Genomic DNA, 27,178 nt, shown 5'->3' with positions numbered 1-27,178 from the left:
CAAAGATTTTCAAGTTTAATTTGTATTTGTTGCAAACTGAGAATTTATATCAGTGTCAGGTGTTCCACCATTAACTTCACTCTCCCCTGTGATATTCTTTATCCCAGAGAGCTTATATACTTTCTATGAAAGGCATCTTTCATCCCTCTGGGACTTATAGCTTCTGCCCTTTTTCAGAGAGTTCATCCCTACTATAATTTCTATCAAAGCTAAAGAATATTTGACCATCAGGGCCCTGGTATCTTTTGCTGAAAAGGAGGTAGGTAGGACCAGGAGCGTGTACACATCTGCAACACAATATGGCAACAGTTTTGCAACAATGCTTCTAACAATGTTATAAATTGTGCAAACACAGCTTCCATCTAGTTTATTACATTGTTAAATGCTATATAGTGCTCAAGACATGTGTACACTACTTACAACAAAGGATACCATGCAATTATAATTATTTTTTTTTAAATCTGATTTTCTATCTGAAACACGAAAGACAAATACTGGGTTTTGTGCTCCTTTAAGTATCAATATATTCATTTTGAGCACATACTGTATAGCGATCCCTACAAACATGCTGGATCTCTTTATATCAGAGTTAATTCAAACAGGGTTTTGTCAACACAAAATATTAAAAATGTGGATTGCATTTCTGTAATAATCTTTTTTTTTGTTTAAGACATGTTGAATGTTTGTGCTATTAATTTATATTATGTCATATACAAGGTACATTATTACTTGATAATTTGCTAAAAAGTCTTTACTAATAAATCTGCATGTGAGCATTTGTACATGAATTATTTTGTATCCATGCAACTATTCTAATAATTTAGATATCGCTGAATAATATATTTTGTGGACAGATACATTGAATAATAAAATACATTTTGCACATAAAGCAAAATACATTTGCAATCCAAACAACAAAAAGCAAAGAGAGAAAATTAAAGATATGAAGATACATAAGAAAGAAGAGGGGAAGGATGAATAGAGTAGAAAAAAAGATGGAAAGATAAAGGTGAGGAAAAACACAGTATGTGATAGGACGCATTAGAGGAGTTACATACAGTGAGAGTACTCCCTCTGGTTCGGGGTTTCCTTCGCTGCTACAGCAAGACGGAGACAGAAGGGCCAGAAGAGAGGGGAGGAAAGGGAAATTACAGGGAAAGTGCAGGGCAGACAGAAAGACAGCACAGGGAGAAAGACAGAAGGACAGAGAGAGCAGGGAGAAAGGCAAAGAGAGAGAGAGAACACACAGGTTAACAGCAGTAAGACTGAAAAACTTTTAAGTCAACAGTATCCAGTTTAGAGAACACATGAATGGATGAAAGAAGGCACAAAAAAGCTGACCACGAAAAGGGGGAAACATCACACACAGACAGGAGAGGACATGTTCCCCTCTAGTGTAGAAGCCTCCACCTTAACCATAAATCTGCACGACTACCATAGCAAAGAAGAAAGATTATAAAAATGAGAATGAAAGGAGGCGAAAATCGAAAATGGAAGACTGACAGAAGGACGAAGCAAATGGGAAGAAAGAGGTGGGTGCAGAAAATAAACAACAATAAAGATGAAGAGTTAGAAAGCGAAAGATATAACGTGTGGGAAAGGTGAGAGGGGAATGATGTGGTGAATTTTGGAGTAGTCTATTTTTATGTATCTTAAAATTTATCTTCTTACTTACCTTTGGGTAAAGAAAGAGTGTAAGTATATTCCTGCCTCTGAAACAATTCAGGCCTAAATTTAGACATTTTTGGTATGGTTCTGATGTTTCAGAAATTAGTGTTTGATAAACACCAATCCCATTTTGTTTTTTAAATCAGAACAATGACAATCTTTTCTGATCACCACCGCTGAGGTTGTACCACTATATTAAATCTCCATTTTCCAGGCAATGTTAACATCCAGTAATGACCCATATAACAAATGAAGCACTACTGAGGGTGCACTATCAATTTCTCGGACCCGCTCTCAGAATAGCACACAATCTGGTATTACAAGTCAATGGTAAAACAGAATTACCAGAAAATATGAATGGGAAGGGCTCAAAGGTGTATATACAGTTGTGCTTATACGTTTACATACCCTGGCAGAATTTATGATTTCTTGGCCATTTTTCAGAGAATATGAATGATAACACAAAAACTTTTCTTTCACTCATGGTTAGTGTTTGACTGAAGCCATTTATTATCAATTAACGGTGTTTATTCTTTTTAAATCATAATGACAACAGAAACTACCCAAATGACCCTGATCAAAAGTTTACATACCCTGGTGATTTTGGACTGATAACATGCACACAAGTTGACACAAAGGGGTTTGAATGGCTATTAAATGTAACCATCCTCACCTGTGATGTGTGTGTATAAAAGGTTAATGAGTTTCTGGACTCCTGACAGACCCTTGCATCTTTCATCCAGTGCTGCACTGACCTTTCTGGATTCTGAGTCATGGGGAAAGCAAAAGAATTGTCAAAGGATCTGCTGGAAAAGGTAGCTGAACTGTATAAAACAGAAAAGGGATATAAAAAGATATCCAAGGAATTGAGAATGCCAATCAGCAGTGTTCAAACGCTAATCAAGAAGTGGAAAATGCGGGGTTCTGTTGAAACCAAACCATGGTCAGGTAGACCAACAAAAATTTCAGCCACAACTGCCAGGAAAATTGTTCGGGATGCAAAGAAAAACCCACAAATAACTTCAGGTGAAATACAGGACTCTCTGAAAACACGTGGTGTGGCTGTTTCAAGATGCACAATAAGGAGGCACTTGAAGAAAGATGGACTGCATGGTCGAGTTGCCAGAAGAAAGCCATTACTACGCAAATGCCACAAAATATCCCGCTTACAATACGCTAAACAGCACAGAGACAAGCCTCAAACCTTCTGGCACAAAGTCGTTTGGAGTGATGAGACCGAAAATTGAGCTTTTTGGCCACAACCATAAACGCTACGTTTGGAGAGGAGTCAACAAGGCCTATGATGAAAGGTACACCATTCCTACTGTGAAACACGGAGGTGGATCGCTGATGTTTTGGGGATGTGTGAACTACAAAGGCACAGGAAATTTGGTCAGAATTGATGGCAAGATGAATGCAGTATGTTATAAAAAAATACTGAAGGAAAATTTGCATTCATCAGCCCGGAAGCTGCGCATGGGACGTACTTGGACAATCCAATATAACAATGATCCTAAATACATGGCCAAGTCAACCTGTCATTGGCTACAGCAGAATAAAGTGAAGGTTCTGGAGTGGCCATCTCAGTCTCCTGACCTCAATATCATTGAGCCACTCTGGGGAGATCTCAAACGTGCAGTTCATGCAAGACAGCCCAAAAATGTACAGGAACTGGAGGCTTTTTGTCAGGAAGAATGGGCAGCTTTACCATGAGAAGCTAAAGAGCCTCTTCCACAAATACCACAAAAGACTTCAAGCTGTCATTGATGTTAAAGGGGGCAATACACGGTATTAAGAACTGGGGTATGTAAAGTTTTATCAGGGTCATTTGGGCAGTTACTGTTGTCATTATGATTTTAAAAGAGTAAACACAGTTGATTGATAATAAATGGCTTCAGCAAAACACTAACCATGAGTGAAAGAAAAGTTTTTGTGTTATCATTCATATTCTCTGAAAAATGGCCAAGAAATCATAAATTCTGCCAGGGTATGTAATCTTATGAGCACAACTGTATATATATATATATATATATATATATATATATATATATATATATATATATATATATATATATAGATGTGTACATATGTACATACAAATAGACACACACGCACACACACATATACAATCGTATGCAAAAGTTTAGGCACCCCTGACAATTTCCATGATTTTTATTTATAAATAGTTGGGTGTTTGCATCAACAATTTTATTTTTAACTATCAAATTACTGAAGGACACAGTAATATTTCAGTAGTGAAATGAGGTTTATTGGATTAACAGAAAATGTGCAATATGCATCAAAACAAAATTAGACAGGTGCATAAATTTAGGCACCCTTGTCATTTTGTTGATTTGAATACCTGTAACAACCTAGCACTGATTAATTGGAACACACAATTGGTTTGGTGAGCCCATTAAGCCTTGAACTTCATAGACAGGTGCATCCAATCATGAGAAAAGGTATTTAAGGTGGCCAATTGCAAGTTGTTGTTCTCTTTGACTCTCCTCTGAAGAGTGGCAACATGGGGGCCTCAAAACAACTCTCAAATGACCTGAAAACAAAGATTGTTCAACATTATGGTTTTTGGGAAGGCTACAAAAAGAGATTTAAGCTGTCAGTGTCCACTGTGAGGAACATAGTGAGGAAATGGAAGACCACAGGCACAGTTCTTGTTAAGACCAGAAGTGGCAGGCCAAGTAAAATATTGGAGATGCAAAGGCAAAGAATGGCATGAACGGTCAAAAACAGCCCACAGACCACCTCCAAAGACCTACAACATCATCTTGCTGCAGATGGTGTCACTGTGCATCGTTCAACAATTCAGCACACTTTGCACAAGGAGAAGCTGTATGGGAGAGTAATGCGGAAAAAGCCCTTTCTGCACACACGCCACAAACAGAGTCGCTTGAGGTATGCAAATGCACATTTATGCAGAGGAACAAGTACAATGTTCTGGAATGGTAATCCCAGTCCCCAGACCTGAATATCATTGAAAATTTGTGGGGTGATTTGAAGCGGGCTGTCCATGTTCGCCAACCATCAAACCTAACTGAAATGGAGATGTTTTGCAAGGAGGAATGGTCCAAAATACCTTCATCCAGAATCCAGACACTCATTACAGATTATAGGAAGCGTCTAGAGGCTGTTATTTCTGCTAAAGGAGGCTCTAGTAAATATTGATGCAATATTTCTGTTGGGGTGCCCACATTTATGCACCTGTCTAATTTCGTTTTGATGCATATTGCACATTTTCTGTTAATCCAATAAACCTAATTTCACTAATTTATTACTGTGTCCTTCAGTTATTTGATAGATCAAAATGAAATTGCTGATCCAAACACCCAATTATTTATAAATGAAAATCATGGAAATTGTTAGGGGTGCCTAAACTTTTGCATACAACTGTATGTATATATATATATATATATATATATATATATACACATATACATATATATATATATACATACACACACCTTTGAGCCCTTCCCTAGTCAAATACCATATCCCCTTAAAACAAATGTTAACACCATGTAATATATAATATGTATATATATATATATATATATATATATTTTTTTATTCAAATAAAATTTTCTTCTGATTGAAGAACAATACTATTTTAACCTTTTAACGCCGTTATGCCGTTCTATTCCGTCATAATTACACTAGGCTTTAAAGCCGTTATGACGGAATAGAACGTCATAGCCAACGGCTGTCCTGAAGCCTTCTGTGCTTCTCAGATTTGATTGCGGTCTGGAGGGCGTTCCTAGGGTTATAGGGACGCCCCCCCAGACCCGATCCAATAATTGAAATCTCGCGATCGTGTGATTTCAATTTGTCTACATCGGAACAGTTGTTCCGATGTAGACACTTTAACCCCGTCAGGAAAGGGTTAATTATTTTCTAGTGCACCTTTGGCTTTAGCGCGCTTGGCTTAGTGCACCTTCAGGTTAGTGCTTGAGTGAAAGCCAGAAATCTATGGGTTGTTAGCGTGGCCGTGATATCCAACCTCTAGATGTTAGTGTGTCTTAAGTCTTTAGCTCAAACGATAACTTTTATCTTTCAACTTGTAATATGAGCGCAACAATAAGAGTGCTATAGATTTAACTTGAATGTTGTTAGCGCTCAATAGTTCTTATATATCTGCTCTCCACTTGTAATCTAGTTCTGTGACTTTTAATCACCAAAAACAGAAATGGGTTAATGGGGTTTATGAAGTACATGAGACTTGAAATAGTGATGTTTCTAAGTGTTACACAATTTGAATGACAGTTGTATATGGGCATAATGGGTATAACATGCATGTTTGCTCAATGATATTTTTAAACTCTTAGGACCAGATTATGGGGCCAATTTAACATGCTGCAAATGCAGCTGTTTCCGTGCGAGCCTTTAAGCTCGTCGGAAATATAAGTTAAGAAGCAGCGGTCGTAAGACGAGTTAAGGACTGCTGTTCCTTAACTCGTCCACCACCTCTGAGGTGGCGGACAGCAATCATCCCGATCATATACGATCTGGATGATTGACAACCCCTGCTAGCGGCCAATGTGCAGGGGGGCGGAAATGCTTGGGCAATGTTAAATGTGCATTTAGCGATTTCGGGCAGACATGATCTGCTACAGGAAATCATGTCAGCCAGACAGTTAATAAATCTACCCCTATATGTGGAGCGCTTTTCTAACGCTTGTTGGGTTGCGCTTGTATTATGAGTTGAAAGTAAACTGTTTTCGGTTGTGCACTAACCCTAATTTAGAATATTGCGTGCACGTTCACTTATTCCCCCATAGAAATCAATAGAGCAAAACAAGTGGAAAAAAACTTGCGCGCAAACCTGATTGCATATTCTCATTGCGCTAACCCGACATGATAATATGAATATTTCACATTCCAATGTTCTTCACACAGATATTATTCATAAATATATATTTCTATATATATCTGATGGTTTTTCGGTACAATATATAGCTATACTATGATTATATATAATTATAGATACATATATATATTTATATAGGAATATACTGTATATTTAGAAATACATAGAATGTGCAGAACATTTGAATGTGAAATATTTACAGTAAATACACAATATAACACTTTATTAAATATGAATATTGCATAAATATGATTTTAAATGTTTTTATCTACTTAACTGCAAATGGCTCTAATGCACTTCTAAAACCTGAGATCTCATATCTTTGAGCCTTTATAACTTTTTATGTAAAATATCTTTTTTATAATTTTTATTAGACAGTGTTATTATGAGTGTAACGGTACTTTGTAATGTATTTTTTATGTGTCTTGTGCAACTTTTTTGCTTTGCAAAACATTTAACCAGAGTTCTGAGGACGCGGTAATCATTTTAGCGTAAATCGCGACTACGCTCAAGCGATCTTTTTACTTTCAACTTGTAATACAAGCGGTAAACCCGACAAGCACAAACAACTGCGATAAACCCCTTATCGCTTGTGCGTAACTGTTAACGTTCCTCTAGTAATCTGGCCTTTAAATATTAAATAATAAAAAAAAAAAAATGTTTTTCAATCATTGATTGAGAAAAACTTGTCTTTTCTAATTTGGCAAGATTTTCATCTAAAAGCAAGAAGAATACTGCAGAAAATGAAGAACAAAGTGCCTGCAACTTAAATCATTTTATATGCCAGGCATTTAACACTTCTCATATTGTAATTGTGAAATTATGAAAGTTGCAAGGTTCAAAAGTTCCAAACCTCACTGTAAAGAACAAGGTTTGTCTTTGATGAATTTCTATTACTGTAAGAAGATGACTACACAAGTTCTAGTTGTTGTAAATTGCGATTTTGCAAAACACAATGTCTGGGACTTATAAACATCTGTGTAAAAGATCTTAGTTGGCAATAAACAAGATGGAATAGCAAACTGTTAAATCATGGTCACGAAGATGCAATTGCGATTAAAGTTTAATTTAAGAAGATGAAAATACTATAAATCAGAATCATGAAAATGTATGAAATAAAAACATACATTTTAAGAAGATGTTTGCTAAATGCCAATTACAGATATTTGAGGTGGTGATTTTGTTCTTTCTTGCGATTCTTGCAGCTCTTGTTAGGTGTACGATATATTACGTATACATCAATTAAATTAATATACATATGTAAATTTCTATCCTGGTCACTACCGAACGAACTACACTATAGTGATGTACATAGGTTTAATTAATATACCCATATATTTGTATATACATCTAAAATGGCATCTGTGGCCATTTCAGAGTGTATTGCGCATGTGCAACATAATAGAGTTATTCCAAATTGTCTTAGAATGCTTGGAAACGTCAAAAAGTCCAGTATTGCACTTTATCAAGTCCCTTTAGTTGTTTAATTCCATAAGTGCAAAATGGTCCTGAAAACTTTTTAAAAACATATTCACCTAGATTTAGAGTTTTGCGTTAGCCGTCAAAAGCAGCGTTAAGGGGTCCTAACGCTGCTTTTGGCCGCCCGCTGGTATTTAGAGTCAGGTAGGAAAGGGTCTAACGCTCACTTCCCTACCGCGATTCCAGGCTACCGCAGATCCCCTTACGCTAATCGCGTATGTTATCTTTTCAATGGAATCTGCCTAACGCTGGTATTTGGAGTCTTGAGAGAAGTGAGTGGTAGACCCTCTACCGACAAGACTCCTAACGCCACTATCTAAAGGAGTAACAACATATGGTGGAAAACTTAGACTTTTCATCCTTTAACTTATTACCTGTCCAAGGATAAAGATTAATTCCCAGGCAAACGCTAAGAGATTTTTGGTAAGGATCTAATCTAAAATTCATAAGACGGATCCCACAAAATAGAATATCTTTTGTACATCACCAATTGTGCCCTCTGATTATGGTGTTGTGTTTGGCTACTGGTATAGTGTTTTGCTGCACCTGTTATTATACACCTTCTATTTTACAATAACCAAGCTTCTCCTTTTTGTTATTTATGCATATCTGAATGTTAATGGCATTTTAAGCTTCAATAAATATCATCTTAAAGTTTTGAGTTAACAACATAGATCCTCATGATAGTATCATGACAACATATCCCTCATATATGATTTTGGGGTTGTCCTCTGATAGAGGTGTTGTTAGTTTTCTCAAATTTTGAAGCCTTTCAATATAAAGTATATTACTTTTGCATCTATGCTTTATTCCCCATGAGACGTCTCTTTTGAATATGCTTTAAATTATTAATTTCATATAATTTTTCTTCTGTTTATATAGTAATAAATTGTTAGTGCTTTCTGAACACATGCGTGTGGTTTCAAGTTTTGTTCTATGTCTCTACCAGATTCCACACTTGTTACTTCACAAATTTTTAATTTTTACTCATCTATACAAATTAATTGTTTCTCTATGTGTTTTGGAGAGTGCTGAAATCCCTATCTTTATATAAGGATTACTTATCCTTATTTTTCAGTCTTTTTGGGTTTTTTCAAATATACGGCTAGATTTAGAGTTCTGCGGCCAAAGGGGTGCGTTAGCTACGCATGCTTTTTCCCCCCCCGCACCTTTTAAATACCGCTGGTATTTAGAGTTCACAGAATGGCTGCGTTAGGCTCCAAAAAAGGGAGCGTAGAGCATATTTACCGCCACTGCAACTCTCGATACCAGCGTTGCTTATGGACGCGGCCAGCTTCAAAAACGTGCTCGTGCACGATTCCCCCATAGAAAACAATGGAGCAGTTTGAGCTGAAAAAAAACCTAACACCTGCAAAAAAGCAGCGTTAAGCTCCTAACGCATCCCCATTGTTTCCTATGGGGAAACACTTCCTAAGTCTGCACCTAACACCCTAACATGAACCCCGAGTCTAAACACCCCTAACCTTACACTTATTAACCCTTAATCTGCCACCCCCGCTATCGCTGACCCCTGCATATTATTATTAACCCCTAATCTGCCGCTCCGTACACCGCCGCAACCTACATTATACCTATGTACCCCTAATCTGCTGCCCCTAACACCGCCGACCCCTATATTATATTTATTAACCCCTAATCTGCTGCCCCCGCTATCGCTGACCCCTGCATATTATTATTAACCCCTAATCTGCCGCTCTGTATACCGCCGCAACCTACGTTATCCCTATGTACCCCTAATCTGCAGCCCCTAACACCGCCGACCCCTATATTATATTTATTAACCCCTAATCTGCCGCCCCCAACGTCGCCTCCACCTACCTACAATAATTAACCCCTAATCTGCCGACCGGATCTCACCGCTACTCTAATAAATGTATTAACCACTAAAGCTAAGTCTAACCCTAACACCCCCCTAAATTAAATATAATTTAAATCTAACGAAATAAATTAACTCTTATTAAATAAATTATTCCTATTTAAAGCTAAATACTTACCTGTAAAATAAACCCTAATATAGCTACAATATAAATTATAATTATATTGTAGCTATTTTAGGATTAATATTTATTTTACAGGCAACTTTGTAATTATTTTAACCAGGTACAATAGCTATTAAATAGTTAATAACTATTTAATAGCTACCTAGTTAAAATAATTACAAAATTACCTGTAAAATAAATCCTAACCTAAGTTACAATTAAACCTAACACTACACTATCAATAAATTAATTAAATACAATACCTACAAATAAATACAATGAAATAAACTAACTAAAGTACAAAAAATAAAAAAGAACTAAGTTACAAAAAATAAAAAAATATTTACAAACATTAGAAAAATATTACAACAATTTTAAACTAATTACACCTACTCTAAGCCCCCTAATAAAATAACAAAGACCCCCAAAATAAAAAAATGCCCTACCCTATTCTACAATTAAAATAGAAAAGCTTTTTAACCTTACCAGCCCTGAAAAGGTAGGAAGATCTTCAGGGGCTTAGTGTTAGGTTTATTTAAGGGGGGTTTGGGTTAGATTAGGGGTATGTGGGTGGTGGGTTGTAAATGTTGTGGGGGAGTATTGTATGTTTTTTTTTCCAGGCAAAAGAGCTGAATTCTTTGGGGCATGCCCCGCAAATGGCCCTTTTAAGGGCTGGTAAGGTAAAAGAGCTTTTTTATTTTAATTTTAGAATAGGGTAGGGCATTTTTTTATTTTGGGGGTCTTTGTTATTTTATTAGGGGGCTTAGAGTAGGTGTAATTAGTTTAAAATGGTTGTAATATTTTTCTAATGTTTGTAAATATTTTTTTATTTTTTGTAACTTAGTTCTTTTTTATTTTTTGTACTTTAGTTAGTTTATTTCATTGTATTTATTTGTAGGTATTGTATTTAATTAATGTATTGATAATGTAGTGTTAGGTTTAATTGTAGATAATTGTAGGTAGTTTAATTTATTTATTGATAGTGTAGTGTTAGGTTTAATTGTAACTTAGATTAGGATTTATTTTACAGGTAATTTTGTAATTATTTTAACTAGGTAGCTATTAAATAGTTATTGACTATTTAATAGCTATTGTACCTGGTTAAAATAAATACAAAGTTACCTGTAAAATAAATATTAATCCTAAAATAGCTACAATATAATTATAATTTATATTGTAGCTATATTAGGGTTTATTTTACAGGTAAGTATTTAGCTTTAAATAGGATTAATTTATTTAATAAGAGTTAATTTATTTCGTTAGATTTAAATTATATTTAACTTAGGGGGGTGTTTGTGTTAGGGTTAGACTTAGCTTTAGGGGTTAATACATTTATTAGAGTAGCGGTGAGATCCGGTCGGCAGATTAGGGGTTAATTATTGTAAGTAGGTGGAGGCGACGTTGGGAGCGGCAGATTAGGGGTTAATAAATATAATATAGGGGTTGGCGGTGTTAGGGGCAGCAGATTAGGGGTACATAGGGATAACGTAGGTTGCGGTGGTGTGCGGTCGGCAGATTAGGGGGTTAATAATTGTAGGTAGGTGGCGGCGACGGGGGCGGCAGATTAGGGGTTAATAAATATTATGTAGGTGTCGGCGGTATTAGGGACAGCAGATTAGGGGTACATAGGGATAACGTAGGTGGCGGCGGTGTGCGGTCGGCAGATTAGGGGTTAAAAAAATTTAATAGAGTGGTGGCGATGTGGGGGGACCTCGGTTTAGGGGTACATAGGTAGTTTATGAGTGTTAGTGTACTTTAGAGCACAGTAGTTAAGAGCTTTATAAACCTGCGTTAGCCCAGAAAGCTCTTAACTACTGACTTTTTTTCTGCGGCTGGAGTTTTGTCGTTAGTTTTCACGCTCACTTCAGCCAAGACTCTAAATACCGGCGTTAGAAAGATCCCATTGAAAAGATAGGATACGCAATTGACGTAAGGGGATCTGCGGTATGGAAAAGTCGCGGCTGCAAAGTGAGCGTTAGACCCTTTCCTGACTGACTCGAAATACCAGCGGTAGCCCAAAACCAGCATTAGGAGCCTCTAATGCTGGTTTTGATGGCTAACGCCAAACTCTAAATCTAGCCGATAGTATTATAGGGTCTGCACCTCCGTTCTTAATTGAAACACATAACATTATTTATAGCAGCTCCCTTACTTTCATGTCTTTAGGTAGTTTAGTGTATGCTAGGTTTTTTTTATTTTGGGGGGCTTTTTATTTTGATACGGCTATTAGATTAGGTGTAATTCTTTTTTATTTTTGATACTGTGGGTTTTTTATTTTTTGTAAGTGTTTTTTATTTTTTGTAACTTAGTTGTTATTTTTATGTAGTTTAGTAATTTTTTATAGTAGATTTAAATAACTTGAGTAGGGTTAGGTTTTTAAATATGTAATATAGTTAATTTAATTGTTAGTTTAATGTAGTTTTAGTATAATAGTTAAGGTAGATTAATTAATAGTTTAATATAGTTTAATGTAATTTTAGTATAATAGTTAGGGTAGGTTAATTAATAGTTTAATATAGTTTATTTTAATTCTAAAGGTAAGTTTTAATTTATTATAAGATAGGGATGAGGTAATTATAATGTAAAGTTAGTGGGTTGTTTAGGGGTTAATAACTTAATTTAGTTTATGGTGATGTGGGGGGCTGGCGGTTTAGGGGTTAATCCGTTTAGTTAGTGGTAGTGATGTGGGAGGCCAGGGGTTAATAATTTTATTACATTTGCGGAGGGCTCCGGGAGCGGCGGAATAGGGGTTAATATATTTATTTACTTGCGGTGGGCTCCGGGAGCGGCGGGATAGGGGTTAATATATTTATTTAGTTGCAGCGGCGTAATAGGGATTAATAACTGTGTTTAGACTTGGGGCTTATGTTAGGGTGTTAGGTGTAAACGTAATTTGTTTTCTACCATAGAAATCAATGGGATATCTGGCAGCATCGAACATAAGATTTCGCTGCTTTCAGACTCCCATTGATTCCTATGGCATCAGCGGCCTCCAGGGTGGCGGATTGAAAACCAGGTACGCTGGACCGGAATAGTGGCGAGCGTACCTGTTAGGAATTTGATAAGTTGCAAAAGTTGTCAGATAGTGCCAAATGTGTATTCGGAACATCTGTAATGACGTAAGCATCGATCTGTGTCGGATTGAGACCGGCGGATTGTATGTTACGTCACAAATTTCAACTTTTGCCGGTCTGTAGGCTTTGATAAATGGGTCGAATCAAGCTCGCCACAATTACGCTGCAGAATTCCAGCATATTTGCGGTTGACGGCTGGATAAATATCCCTTTTTATGTGCAATTAGGTGAGAAAACCTAGATTTTTAAATCCTTTTGTAAGAAAATAATAAAGGCGATGTACAGTTGATACCTTTAATAGCTAACTAATAGTGGATACAATTGCAAGCTTTTAGGACTCTGAGGTCCCTTTGTCAGGCATTCTGATGTATAAATAAGGTTTAGTCATATACAGTATACAGGGTAAGGTAGTAAGGTATATGCAATAAAAATGACAAATGTAAAGCATGAACATTTGCTGTGATGTAGTTGTAAGGTCAGATACTCAGGAAATGTTTCACAGGGATGTGTGAAGAGGTTTGTGAATCCTGGACATGATTACATAGATATGCAAAACAAAGTGGTAAACACACAGAGTGCAGGACCATGTTGTATCTTATGTGTGAAGAGACTATCTGTCTCTCACTGTGTAGGGGGTAGACACCTGTATGATAAAACATTTTTTCAGAACTATTTAGATATCAGGAAATTAATAAAACTTGCCATGTCTTTAGGAAATATATGAATTCATAGAGCCATAAGTCAGGTTCCACCCATAATTGAAATCAACAGGCTTATGACTTTGTATTCCCAAATCCTTCTTTCCCTTTGGGATCTGAAGTTCCCTTTCAGTACTGTTACTCTCAAATCCTGGAGATTGTGATGTGGTCTGTTGAAATGTTTCCCCCTTCTGTTATTTTTTTTGTGTGTGATTGTGAAGTGGTGGAAATTCATTCTTTTCTTGAGTTGTTGTTTTGTTTTTCCTATATAGTGTGCCCCATTTTAGCATTTTTTACATGTTATGAGATACATCACATTTGATGAACAGCAAGTAAAACAGCCCTGGATTTTGTATTCCTGTTCTTTTGGAGTTGAGATTGTCTCGGTTGTTAAGATGTGGGTGCAGGTTTTGCATTGCTTTTGGTTGCAGGGAAATGTACGGTTGTTTTCTGGGTTATCCTAGTTGGCTTTTGATTAACATTTTTTTAAGGTTTGGAGCTTGCCTGTATGAGAGGAGGGGTGGGTCTGGGAATATTTATTTGAGCTGTTTGTCTTTGTGGAGAGTTGGATGTAAATTCCTGAAATACAGGCCGACACTGGAAAATAACAGTGTATCCCTAGTTGTATCCTATAACCCACAATTAGATATTTTAAGAAAAATTGCCAGACTTACATCTAAATCTCCACAAAGACAAGTAGCTAAAATAAAAATTCCCAGACCCAGCCTTTCTCTCGTGCAATAACCCACTTTTCACAAGATTTTCAAATGCATTAAAAAAACAGTGATTGACCTATACCTTTACCTATACATGAGGATAATCTTTGCCCTCCTATTTTGGTCAGTTTTTAGTTGCATATTTTGCGTGTAAAAAAACAAAATAAGACAAGTGCAACGTCAACTCAAAGATTCCTTTTACAATAATTCACAACTTCAAATGTTCTTCCAGACACTGAGGTAAATCTGCTTTTGGTTACAGCTCTAAATAAAAAGAGTTGTTTCACTATTTTAATTGGCAGCTTTTCTAATTAATTTGAATGGCTATGAAAAAGAAGCCAAAAATCACCTCAGCAACTATGTTATTTTTTGTACAGAAATTCTGATGGATCAGAATTAGCTGGGTTTGGTAGGCCCTAAATGAAAAGTTGTATTATCTTATGAGCTGCTGATTTCACCTCTATAAAGTTATATGCCAATGAGTTTCTACCTCAGTCCAGAGATAGCAGTCATTAATGTAGGTATATATTCACCTGGTTGTCAGCAGGTAGCCGTGGCATTGAGGCAGCTCTCCCATGTCCCTCCATCACTGGGTACTGCTCACTGTCTGAGTAACCATCTCGAGACATCTCTCTCATTTCTACCGACTGGAAGACAGATAAACATACAGAATAACTACACTGATATCAATATGAAAAATTAACGTTGCTCCTATGTACATCAATATTTATAGTTTTTTGTAAAATGTAAATTTGATAAAGAATTTGGAATAAATTCTAAAAATATACACATAATTTGAGCTTTTCTAAAGCATTAGCTTAAAATAATCTTTCTGGACTATGTTAGCAAATTTGATGTTTTCTTTACATTTATAGGATGTAACAATAAAGTAAACCACACTCCAGTATTTTTAGCCAATGATTAAAGTAAAAAGCAAAATATAAGGTGGAGAAAGAAAATAAATGGATGGATACAAGTCTTGGTAATGCAAAGTAATCATTGCACATCAATGCTACTCTGTGCCCTACAAACTTTAAGTAAGATAATGAAAAAAAGTGTCATAATTGGAAAGCGGTAGAAAAAAGATTCGATTGTACATGTGAAAAGGTTGCAAGTTGCTGAGGAAGACATTAAGAAGGTCACAGACCTGAGAATTTGGCCAACTGTTGGTGTTCTCCTGTGTTCGACCCCTCTCTGGACTCCAAGTCCCTGTCCTCTGAAACATTTGCTGAGCCCGCTGTGTCATCCAGGACTGACTCTCCTTCATGCCTCCTTCAGGTATATTCCTGGTGCAAAATAGAGCCTTGAACTTAATCTTTATGTGGAAACACAGAATCATTTTATGAGCACTTCAGGCCCATGCTAGAACTACCTTTATATGTAATGGAACCACAATATACATAAGTAAGTATGCTATAATTTCACGATTGCATTTACATAGTTGCCAATAATAAATGATCTGCAGCTTCTAAACATTCCTTTTTAACACTTGCTGTCCCTCAGCAGTTTACATAGTACATTTTTTTTGGCTCTTAATGCTTCCTAAAATGGCCAGGGTTTACTATTATGGCCTCCAATTGACATCAATGAGACAAAAAAAGACGATAATTTACCATCCTGATAAGGGCTAAAAATTCTGAATTTAATTTGTTACAGTGCGGGAACTTATTCTCTGTAAGACTAATATTACCTTCTACTTATAATATGACAGTTCTCATAATGTAAATTTAGAAGTCACAAAGTTACAAGGTTAACATATACTAAAAATTCCAAACCTCATTGTACAAGGTTTTTCTTTGCCAAATACTACTATTCCTTATTACTGTAAGAAGATGGCACCATAATTTTCTAGATATTGTAAATCACAATTATTTAAAACACGATTTGGAACTTCTGTTTTTTTTTTTAAAACTTGCGCAAAGGGTCTGTGTAGCCATCAAACAAGATTGAACGGCGGAGGGTTAAAGCCTTTTCCCAAAAAACACGATTGACGATAGAAATCCGATTTGAAAAGACAACATTAATATCCTTTCACAATTTATGTGATCCTTAGTTACATCTTGAAGGTTTGTCACCCTGCTGAGGATCTTGATAATTTGTGAGATTCTACTTTTTATGTGTTGCATTATTTTGTCACGTTTTGTACATCTTGTTGTTTTTACATATATGTGAAGATTGTACTATGTTTCTGATAAAATCAATAAAAAAAATTTAGTAACTAAAAACATAATTTATGTAAGAACTTACCTGATAAATTAATTTCTTTCATATTGGCAAGAGTCCATGAGCTAGTGACATATGGGATATACAATCCTAACAGGAGGGGCAAAGTTTCCCAAACCTCAAAATGCCTATAAATACACCCCTCACCACACCCACAATTCAGTTTAACGAATAGCCAAGCAGTGGGGTGATAAAGAAAGGAGTAGAAAAAAATCATAACTACCATAAAAAGGGTGGGCCTCATGGACTCTTGCCAATATGAAAGAAATTAATTTATCAGGTAAGTTCTTACATAAATTATGTTTTCTTTCATGTAATTGGCAAGAGTCCATGAGCTAGTGACATATGGGATATCAATACCCAAGATGTGGAGTCTTCCACTCAAGAGTCACTAGAGAGGGAGGGAATAAAAATAAAAACAGCCATATTTCGCTGAAAAAATTAATCCACAACCCAAAAAAATAAGTTTATTTTCATTTTTGAAAGAAAAAAACTTAAATCAAAAAGCAGAAGAATCAAACTGAAACAGCTGCCTGAAGAACTTTTCTACCAAAAACTGCTTCTGAAGAAGCAAATACATAAAAACGGTAGAATTTAGTAAGTGTATGCAAAGAGGACCAAGTCGCCGCTTTGCAAATCTGATCAACTGAAGCTTCATTCTTAAAAGCCCACGAAGTGGAGACTGATCTAGTAGAATGAGCTGTAATTCTCTGAGGCGGGGCCTGACCTGACTCCAAATAAGCTTGATGAATCAAAAGTTTCAACCAAGAAGCCAAGGAAATAGCAGAAGCCTTCTGACCTTTCCTAGGACCAGAAAATAAAACAAATAGACTGGAAGTCTTCCTGAAATCTTTAGTCGCTTCCACATAATATTTCAAAGCTCTTACCACATCCAAAGAATGTAAGGATCTCTCCAAAGAATTCTTAGGATTGGGACATAAGGAAGGGACAACAATTTCTCTACTAATGTTGTTAGAATTCACAACCTTAGGTAAAAATTGAAAAGAAGTCCGCAAAACTGCCTTATCCTGATGAAAAATCAGAAAAGGAGACTCACAAGAAAGAGCAGATAGCTCAGAAACTCTTCTAGCAGAAGAGATAGCCAAATAGAACAACACTTTCCAAGAAAGTAGTTTAATGTCCAAAGAATGCATAGGCTCAAATGGAGGAGCCTGTAAAGCCTTCAGAACCAAATTAAGACTCCAAGGAGGAGAAATTGATTTAATGACAGGCTTAATACGAACTGAAGCCTGTACAAAACAGTGAATATCAGGAAGTATAGCAATCTTTCTGTGAAATAAAACAGAAAGAGCGGAGATTTGTCCTTTCAAGGAACTTGCAGACAAACCCTTATCCAAACCATCCTGAAGGAATTGTAAAATTCTAGGAATTCTAAAAGAATGCCAGGAGAATTTATGAGAAGAACACCATGAAATGTAAGTCTTCCAAACTCTATAATAAATCTTTCTAGAGACAGATTTATGAGCTTGTAACATAGTATTAATCACTGAGTCAGAGAAACCTCTATTACTTAGAACTAAGCGTTCAATTTCCATACCTTCAAATTTAATGATTTGAGATCCTGATGGAAAAACGGACCTTGAGATAGTAGGTCCGGTCGTAACGGAAGTGGCCAAGTTGGGCAGCTGGACATCCGAACCAGATCCGCATACCAAAACCTGTGTGGCCATGCTGGAGCCACCAGCAACACAAAAGACTGTTCCATGATGATTTTGGAGATCACTTTTGGAAGGAGAACTAGAGGCGGGAAGATGTAAGCAGGATGATAACACCAAGGAAGTGTCAGCGCATCCACTGCTTCCGCCTGAACATCCCTGGACCTGGACAGGTATCTGGGAAGTTTCTTGTTTAGATGAGAGGCCATGAGATCTATCTCTGGAAGCCCCCACATCTGAACAATCTGAGAAAACCACTCCCCTGGATGTAAAGTCTGGCGGCTGAGATAATCCGCCTCCCAATTGTCTACACCTGGGATATGCACCGCAGAGATTAGACAGGAGCTGGATTCCGCCCAGGCAAGTATCCGAAATACTTCTTTCATAGCTTGGGGACTGTGAGTCCCACCCTGATGATTGACATAAGCCACAGTTGTGATATTGTCTGTCTGAAAACAAATAAACGGTTCTCTCTTTAGCAGAGGCCAGAACTGAAGAGCCCTGAAAATTGCACGGAGTTCTAAAATATTTATTGGTAATCTCGCCTCTTGAGATTTCCAAACCCCTTGTGCTGTCAGAGATCCCCAAACAGCTCCCCAACCTGAAAGACTCGCATCTGTTGAGATCAAAGTCCAGGTTGGGCGAACAAAAGAAGCCCCTTGAACCAAACGATGGTGTTCTATCCACCATGTCAGAGAGTGTCGTACATTGGGATTCAAGGATATTAATTGTGATATATTTGTATAATCCCTGCACCATTGATTCAGCATACAAAGCTGTAGAGGTCTCATGTGAAAATGAGCAAAGGGGATTGCGTCCGATGCTGCAGTCATGAGACCTAAAACTTCCATGCACATAGCCTTTGAAGGAAATGACTGAGACTGAAGGAGCCGGCATGCTGCGACCAATTTTAAACGTCTCTTGTCTGTTAGAGACAGAGTCATGGACACTGAATCTATCTGGAAGCCTAAAAAGGTGACCCTTGTCTGAGGAATCAAGAAACTTTTTGGTAAATTGATCCTCCAACCATGTTTCCGAAGAAACAACACTAGTTGATACGTGTGAGATTCTGCAGTATGTAAAGACTGAGCCAGTACCAAGATATCGTCCAAATAAGGAAACAACGCAATACCCTGTTCTCTGATTACAGATAGTAGGGCACCCAGAACCTTTGAAAAGATTCTTGGAGCTGTTGCTAGGCCAAATGGAAGAGCAACAAATTGGTAATGCTTGTCTAGAAAAGAGAATCTCAGAAACTGAAAGTGTTCTGGATGAATCGGAATATGAAGGTATGCATCCTGCAAGTCTATTGAGGACATATAATGTCCTCGCTGAACAAAAGGCAGAATAGTCCTTATAGTCACCATCTTGAAAGTTGGTACTCTTACATAACGATTCAAAATTTTTAGATCCAGAACTGGTCTGAATAAATTTTCTTTCTTTGGTACAATGAATAGGTTTGAATAAAACCCCAAACCTTGTTCCTGAGGAGGAACTGGCATGATTACCCCTGAAGACTCCAGGTCTGAAACACACTTCAGAAAAGCCTGAGCTTTTACTGGATTTACAGGGATGCGTGAGAGAAAAAATCTTCTCACAGGAGGTCTTACTCTGAATCCTATTCGATACCCTTGAGAGACAATGCACAGAATTTATCCAAAAATCCTTGAAAAACCTTAATCTGTCCCCTACCAGCTGAGCTGGCATGAGGACCGCACCTTCATGCGGATTTAGGGGCTGACTTTGGTTTCCTAAATGGCTTGGATTTATTCCAATTTGAGGAAGGCTTCCAATTGGAAGCAGATTCCTTGGGGGGAGGATTGAGTTTTTGTTCCTTATTCTGACGAAAGGAACAAAAACGGTTAGAAGCCTTAGATTTACCCTTAGGTTTTTTATCCTGAGGCAAAAAAACTCCTTTTCTCCCAGTGATAGTTGAAATAATAGAATCCAACTGAGAACCAAATAAATTATTACATTGGAAAGAAAGACATAGTAATCTACATTTAGATGTCATATCAACATTCCAAGATTTAAGCCACAAAGCCCTTCTAGCTAAAACAGCTAAAGACATGGATCTAACATCAATTTTTATAATATCAAAAATGGCATCACAAATAAAATGATTAGCATGTTGCAGTAAGCGAACAATGCTAGATATGTCAGAATCCAATTTGTGTTGCGCTAAATTTTCCAACCAGAAAGTTGATGCAGCTGCAACATCAGCCAAAGAAATAGGTCTGAGAAGATGACCTGAATATAAATAGGCCTTCCTTAGATAAGATTCAAGCTTCCTATCTAAAGGATCCTTAAAGGAAGTGCTATCTTCCATAGGAATAGTGGTACGTTTAGAAAGAGTAGAAATTGCCCCATCAACTTTGGGGATTTTTCCCCAAAACTCTATAGATTTTGCTGATAAAGGATACAATTTTTTAAACCTTGAAGAAGGAATAAAATAAGTACCTGGCTTATTCCATTCCCTAGAAATCATATCAGAAATAGCCTCAGGAATGGGAAAAACCCCTGGGGAAACCACAGGAGGTTTAAAAACAGCATTTAAACGCTTATTAGACTGAACGTCAATAGGACTGGTTACCTCAATATCCAAAGTAATTAACACTTCTTTTAATCCCTTAATGACCACAGCACTTTTCCATTTTCTGTCCGTTTGGGACCAAGGCTATTTTTACATTTCTGCGGTGTTTGTGTTTAGCTGTAATTTTCCTCTTACTCATTTACTGTACCCACACATATTATATACCGTTTTTCTCGCCATTAAATGGACTTTCTAAAGATACCATTATTTTCATCATATCTTATAATTTACTATAAAAATAAATATAAAATATGAGGAAAAAATTGAAAAAAAACACACTTTTTCTAACTATGACCCCCAAAATCTGTTACACATCTACAACTACCAAAAAACACCCGTGCTAAATAGTTTCTAAATTTTGTCCTGAGTTTAGAAATACCCAATGTTTACATGTTCTTTGCTTTTTTTGTAAGTTATAGGGCCATAAATACAAGTAGCACTTTGCTATTTCCAAACCATTATTTTTCAAAATTAGCGCTAGTTACATTAGAACACTAATATCTTTCAGGAATCTCTGAATATCCATTGACATGTATATATTTTTTTTTAGTAGACATCCCAAAGTATTCATCTAGGCCCATTTTGGTATATTTCATGCCACCATTTCACCGCCAAATGCGATTAAATACAAAAAATCGTTCACTTTTTTACTAATTTTTTCACAAACATTTGGTTTCTCACTGAAATTATTTACAAACAGCTTGTGTAATTATGGCTTAAATGGTTGTAAATGCTTCTCTGGGATCCCCTTTGTTCAGAAATAGCAGACATATATGGCTTTGGCGTTGCTTTTTAGTAATTAGAAGGCTGCTAAATGCCACTGCGCACTACACGTGTATTATGCCCAGCAGTGAAGGGGTTAATTATGGAGCATGTAGGGAGCTTTTAGGGATAATTTTAGCTTTAGTGTAGTGTAGTAGACAACCTCAAGTATTGATCTAGGCACATTTTGGTATATTTCATGCCACCATTTCACCGCCAAATGCGATCAAATTAAAAAAAACGTTAAATTTTTCACAATTTTTGGTTTCTCACTGAAATTATTTACAAACAGCTTATGCAATTATGGCACAAATGGTTGTAAATGCTTCTCTGGGATCCCCTTTGTTCAGAAATAGCAGACATATATGGCTTTGGCGTTGCTTTTTGGTAATTAGAAGGCCGCCAAATGCCGCTGCATTTCACACGTGTATTATGGCTAGCAGTGAAGGGGTTAATTATGTAGCTTGTAGGGAGCTTGCAGGGTTAATTTTAGCTTTAGTGTAGAGCTCAGCCTCCCACCTGAAACATGAGACCCCCTGATCCCTCCCAAACAGCTCTCTTCCCTCCCCCACCCCACAATTGTCCCCGCCATCTTAAGTACTGGCAGAAACTCTGCCAGTACTAAAATAAAAGCTATATTTGGGCTTTTTTTGTGTGTTTTTTAGCATATTTACATATGCTGCTGTGTAGGATCCCCCTTAGCTCCCAGCCTCACTGATCCCCCACCAAAGAGCTCTCTAACCCTCCCCCTCTGCCTTAATGGGCGCCATCTTGGGTACTGGCAGCTGTCTGCCAGTACCCAGTTTAGTAAAAAAATGTGCCTTTTTATTAAAAAAAATACCCTTTTCTGTAGTGTAGCTTCCCCCCCCCCCCCCAAGATCAACCCCCCACCCCTTCCAGGTCCCTTAGCTGTTTATTTACAGCTTTTAAAACTTTTTTTTTTTTTAACTATTCCCAGTTTATTTTTCTGTAGTGCAGCGGTTCCCTCCCGCTCCCGCCCCGTGCACGCGCCCGCCCGCCGCCCCCCGTGCACGCGCGCGCTCCCATGCGCGCTCCCGCCCCCCCCGCTCCCGATCCCGCCCCCCTCCACTCCATTCGGCACATCGATGGCCGCCCACCCGCCTCCCAGACTTGCTCCCACCCACCAACGTTACCGGCCACCGATGTCCGGTGCAGGGAGGACCACAGAGTGGCTCTCTCTGCATCGGATGGCCAAGGGGGGTTATTGCAGGATGCCTCGATATCGAGGCATCACTGCAATAACCGGAAAGCAGCTGGAAGCGTGCAGGATCGCTTCCAGCTGCTTTTCAGACCAAGGACGTACGCCACACGTCCTCGGTCATTAACTGTATTTTTTTTGAGGACGTGTGGCGTACGTCCTTGGTCATTAAGGGGTTAATAAAGAACGCATATACTCTATTTTAAATAAATAAGTAGATTTGTCAGTGTCAATGTCTGAGGAAGGATCTTTTGTTTCAGATAGATCCTCATCAGAAGAGGATGAATTATTATGTTGTTGGTCATTTGAAATTTCATCAGCTAAATGAGAAGTTTTAAAAGACCTTTTACGTTTATTAGAAGGTGGGAATGCAGACAAAGCCTTCATAATAGAATCAGAAACAAATTCTTTAAAATTTACAGGTATATCATGCACATTAGAAGTTGAAGGAACTGCAACTGGCAATGTACTATTACTGATGGAAACACTATCTGCATGTGAAAGTTTATCATGACAACTATTACAAATGACATTCGGTGGAATAATTTCTACAATTTTACAACAAATGCACTTAGCTTTGGTAGAACCGATGTCAGGCAGCAATGTTCCAGCAAAAACTTCTGAGGCAGGATCAGATTGGGACATCTTGCACAATGTAAGAGAAAAACATATAAAGTAAAATTATCTATTTCCTTATATGACACTTTCAGGAATGGGAAAAAAATGCAATAGCATAGGCCTCTGAAAGCAAAAAGCAAGAGGCAAACAAACAAGGGGTAATGAAATAATGAAAAAAGTTTGGCTCCAAGTATGACGCACAATGTAACTTAAACTCTTTTTTGACCGGAAATGACATGCTTGCGTCACTAATGACGCCGCCGCGTGAAAGGTCTCGGCGTCACGTATGACACCGGAAATGACGAAGTTGCGTCATAAACGTACTTTTTCGCGCCAAAAAAATTGAATGACGCAATAAAGTGTCGCATTTGACGCACCCGCTGGCCTAATACCCGCAATTGCAAGAAGTAGTCAATTGAAAAAAGACTAAACCACAGGTAAGAAATAAATTTCTTAAAAATGTTTACATTCCCAAATATGAAACTGACAGTCTGCAGAAGGAAATACATGAACCTGACTCATGGCAAATATAAGTACAATACATATATTTAGAACTTTATATAAATGCATAAAGTGCCAAACCATAGCTGAGAGTGTCTTAAGTAATGAAAACATACTTACCAAAAGACACCCATCCACATATAGCAGATAGCCAAACCAGTACTAAAACGGTTATTGGTAGAGGTAATGGTAAATTGAGAGTATATCGTCGATCTGAAAAGGGAGGTAGGAGATGAATCTCTACGACCGATAACAGAGAACCTATGAAATAGACCCCCGTTAGGGAAATCATCGTATTCAAATAAGTGATACTCCCTACACGTCCCTCTGACATTCGCTGTACTCTGAGAGGAATCGGGCTTCAACAATGCTTAGAAGTGCATATCAACGTAGAAATCTTAGCACAAACTTACTTCACCACCTCCATAGGAGGCAAAGTTTGTAAAATTGAATTGTGGGTGTGGTGAGGGGTGTATTTATAGGCATTTTGAGGTTTGGGAAACTTTGCCCCTCCTGGTAGGATTGTATATCCCATATGTCACTAGCTCATGGACTCTTGCCAATTACATGAAAGAAAAGAACTTTCAATTACAATCACAAATACAAATTATGGTTACTTTATAAATTAATTTCTTTCATAGTGGTGAGTGTCCACAACTGGGATTCAACTCCTTGCTATTGCCACTAGGAGAAGGCAAACACTAGGAGAAGGCAAAGGTTCCCAAAACTCCAAGAGTACTTAATCCCTCCCCCCTCTCTAATATGCTAATAATACGTATAACCAAGTAATGAGAAGTTGAAAGGTATGAAAGGACAAAGTAGGGACAATGAGGAGCAAACTATAACTACTGCCAGAACATTTTTACATAAATTTAATAAAAATGGGCAGTTTTTATGGACTCTCACCACTATGAAAGAAATTAATTTATAAGGTAAGCATACATTTTGTTTTCTTTTGTAACATAGTAACATAGTAGATGAGGTTGAAAAAAGACTGTAGTCCATCCAGTTCAACCTATACAAATCTAATATACTTACAAAAAAGCTCCAGTTGAACTTAAATTAATCCAATTAAAAGGTGACCCATTTAACACAAGCAATCATATCCATGAATTATATTTCTAGCCAGAAATGTATCCAAACCATTTTTAAATGTATCTAAGGTATTGGCATTCACTACCTCCTTTGGTAATGAGTTCCACAATTTTATTGCTCTTACAGTGAAGAAACGTTTCTGTTGTAGGAGATTAAATCTACTTTCCTCCAGTCTTAAATTGTGACCTCTTGTCACAATCAATTTTCTTGGAATAAACAGAGCTTCTGCCATCTCTGTATATTTCTTGTCGAATCCCCAGCTTTGGTATTAGTTTTCAGGAGCAATGGCTCTTGGATTTTCTGATCATACTCAGATTGGGCAAAGGTAATCAGTGGAGTCCCCCAGGGATCAGTACTGGGCCCTGTTCTTTTTAATATTTTTATTAATGACTTGAAGCAAGGATAAATAGCAACATCTCTATTTTTGCAGATGATACAAAGTTGGGTAAGGTCATTAGGTCAGAGCAGGATGAACTTGCATTACAAGGGGATCTACAAGGGCAGGTAAATGGAAAATGAGATTTAATACGGGAAAATGCAAGATTCTACATTTTGGAAGTAAAAATAAGCAGGCAACGCATTATTTAAATGGGACAAAACTTAGTCAAACAGAGGAGGAAAGGGATTTGGGAGTAGTAATAGATAACAAGCTAAAGATGGGGGCACAATGCAGTGGCTTCTAAGATGCATGTATTAAAAGAGGCATTGATTCAGGGGAGGAAAGCCTCACTATATACATCCCCAGTAAGACCTCACCTTGAGTATGGAGTGCAGTTCTTTCAACCGATCTCAAAAAAAGACATTGCAGACCTAGAAAAAGTCCAGAGAAGGGCTACAAAGCTAATAAGGGAAATGGAGAATGTAAGCTATGAGGAAAGGCTTGGCAAACTGGGTCTGTTTTCTCTAGAAAAAAAAGCTATTGAGAGGTGACATGGTAACTTTATATAAATATATTCAAGGCCCATATACAGAGAGGGCAGAAGCTCTATTTATTCCAAGAAAATTGTTTGTGACAAGAGGTCACAATTTAAGGATGGAGGAAAGGAGATTTAATCTCCTTCAATGGAAAGGTGCTTCCACTGTAAGAGCAATAAAATTGTGGAACTCATTACCAAAGGAGGTTGTGAATGTCAATACCTTAGATACATTTAAAAATGGTTTGGATACATATCTGGCTAGAAACAGAATTCAAGGATACGATTGCTTGTGTTAAATGGGTCAGCTTTTAATGGGATTAATTTAAGCTTGATTAGATCTTTTTGTAAGTATATTAGATTTGTATAGCTCGAACTCAATGGACTTTGATCTTTTTTCAACCTCATCTACTATGTTACTATGAATTCTACGAATTCTGAAGGAATGCCTTCTGAAATCTTGTTTTTCACACCAGTAAAGAAAAAAAACTTTCCAAATCTTATGATAGAGTTTGCTTGTAACAGGCTTTTGGGCCTGAATTAAGGTGACAACAACAGCATCAGAAAAGCCTCTCTGTTTTAAAATTAGGCGTTCAACCACTTTCGGAGCTTGGAGGTAGAGATTTGTCAGCTTCTTTTAATAGCGCAATCTACTACAATACCACCATCGACAAACACAGTCCGATCAATTCAACTGATTTCTAGGCCTCTAACCACCAAAACAGGCTTGCCTACTATGAAGGTCTACCCTCTCTACAACCCGATGGCAGATGTGAGCTCCCTATCCATGCGGAAGACCCAACCAGAGAGCTATGTGACACCGGGAGTCCTGTTTGACACGGGGGAAGAGATCGTGTCTCCAGCTGATGCCCGAGCAGTATTTAAAGCCGTAGCCAAGAAGTGGAGACAGTTTTGTATTGCCCAGGATATGCTTGAGGCCCCTGGCACCTATGGAAGCTGTTCCTCTGGAGAAATAGACTGCTCACAGCGAACTGGCTCATGGACTTGGAGTTCTATGTTTGCAGGGCTGTGCATTCAAGTAAATGTCTTTCTTGGCGAA

General features: G+C 37.5%; 1 protein-coding gene across 1 annotated transcript in view; it reads right to left on the bottom strand.

Moving 5' to 3' along the window:
- CACNA1A (calcium voltage-gated channel subunit alpha1 A) overlaps positions 1-27,178 on the bottom strand; it is a 632,851-nt gene that overhangs the window by 13,398 nt on the left and 592,275 nt on the right. The window contains exons 42-44 of the mRNA XM_053718181.1: positions 15,665-15,803; positions 15,051-15,164; positions 1,059-1,097 (exon numbers count right to left, since the gene is read on the bottom strand). Coding sequence (XP_053574156.1) covers positions 1,059-1,097; positions 15,051-15,164; positions 15,665-15,803 — 292 coding nt within the window. The remainder of the gene's footprint in view (positions 1-1,058; positions 1,098-15,050; positions 15,165-15,664; positions 15,804-27,178) is intronic.

Source organism: Bombina bombina, chromosome 6 (genome assembly GCF_027579735.1).
Source record: "Bombina bombina isolate aBomBom1 chromosome 6, aBomBom1.pri, whole genome shotgun sequence".
Taxonomy (NCBI): domain Eukaryota; kingdom Metazoa; phylum Chordata; class Amphibia; order Anura; family Bombinatoridae; genus Bombina; species Bombina bombina.
Note: the sequence above shows the minus strand (reverse complement) of the source record. Positions and strands in the feature narration are given on the sequence as shown.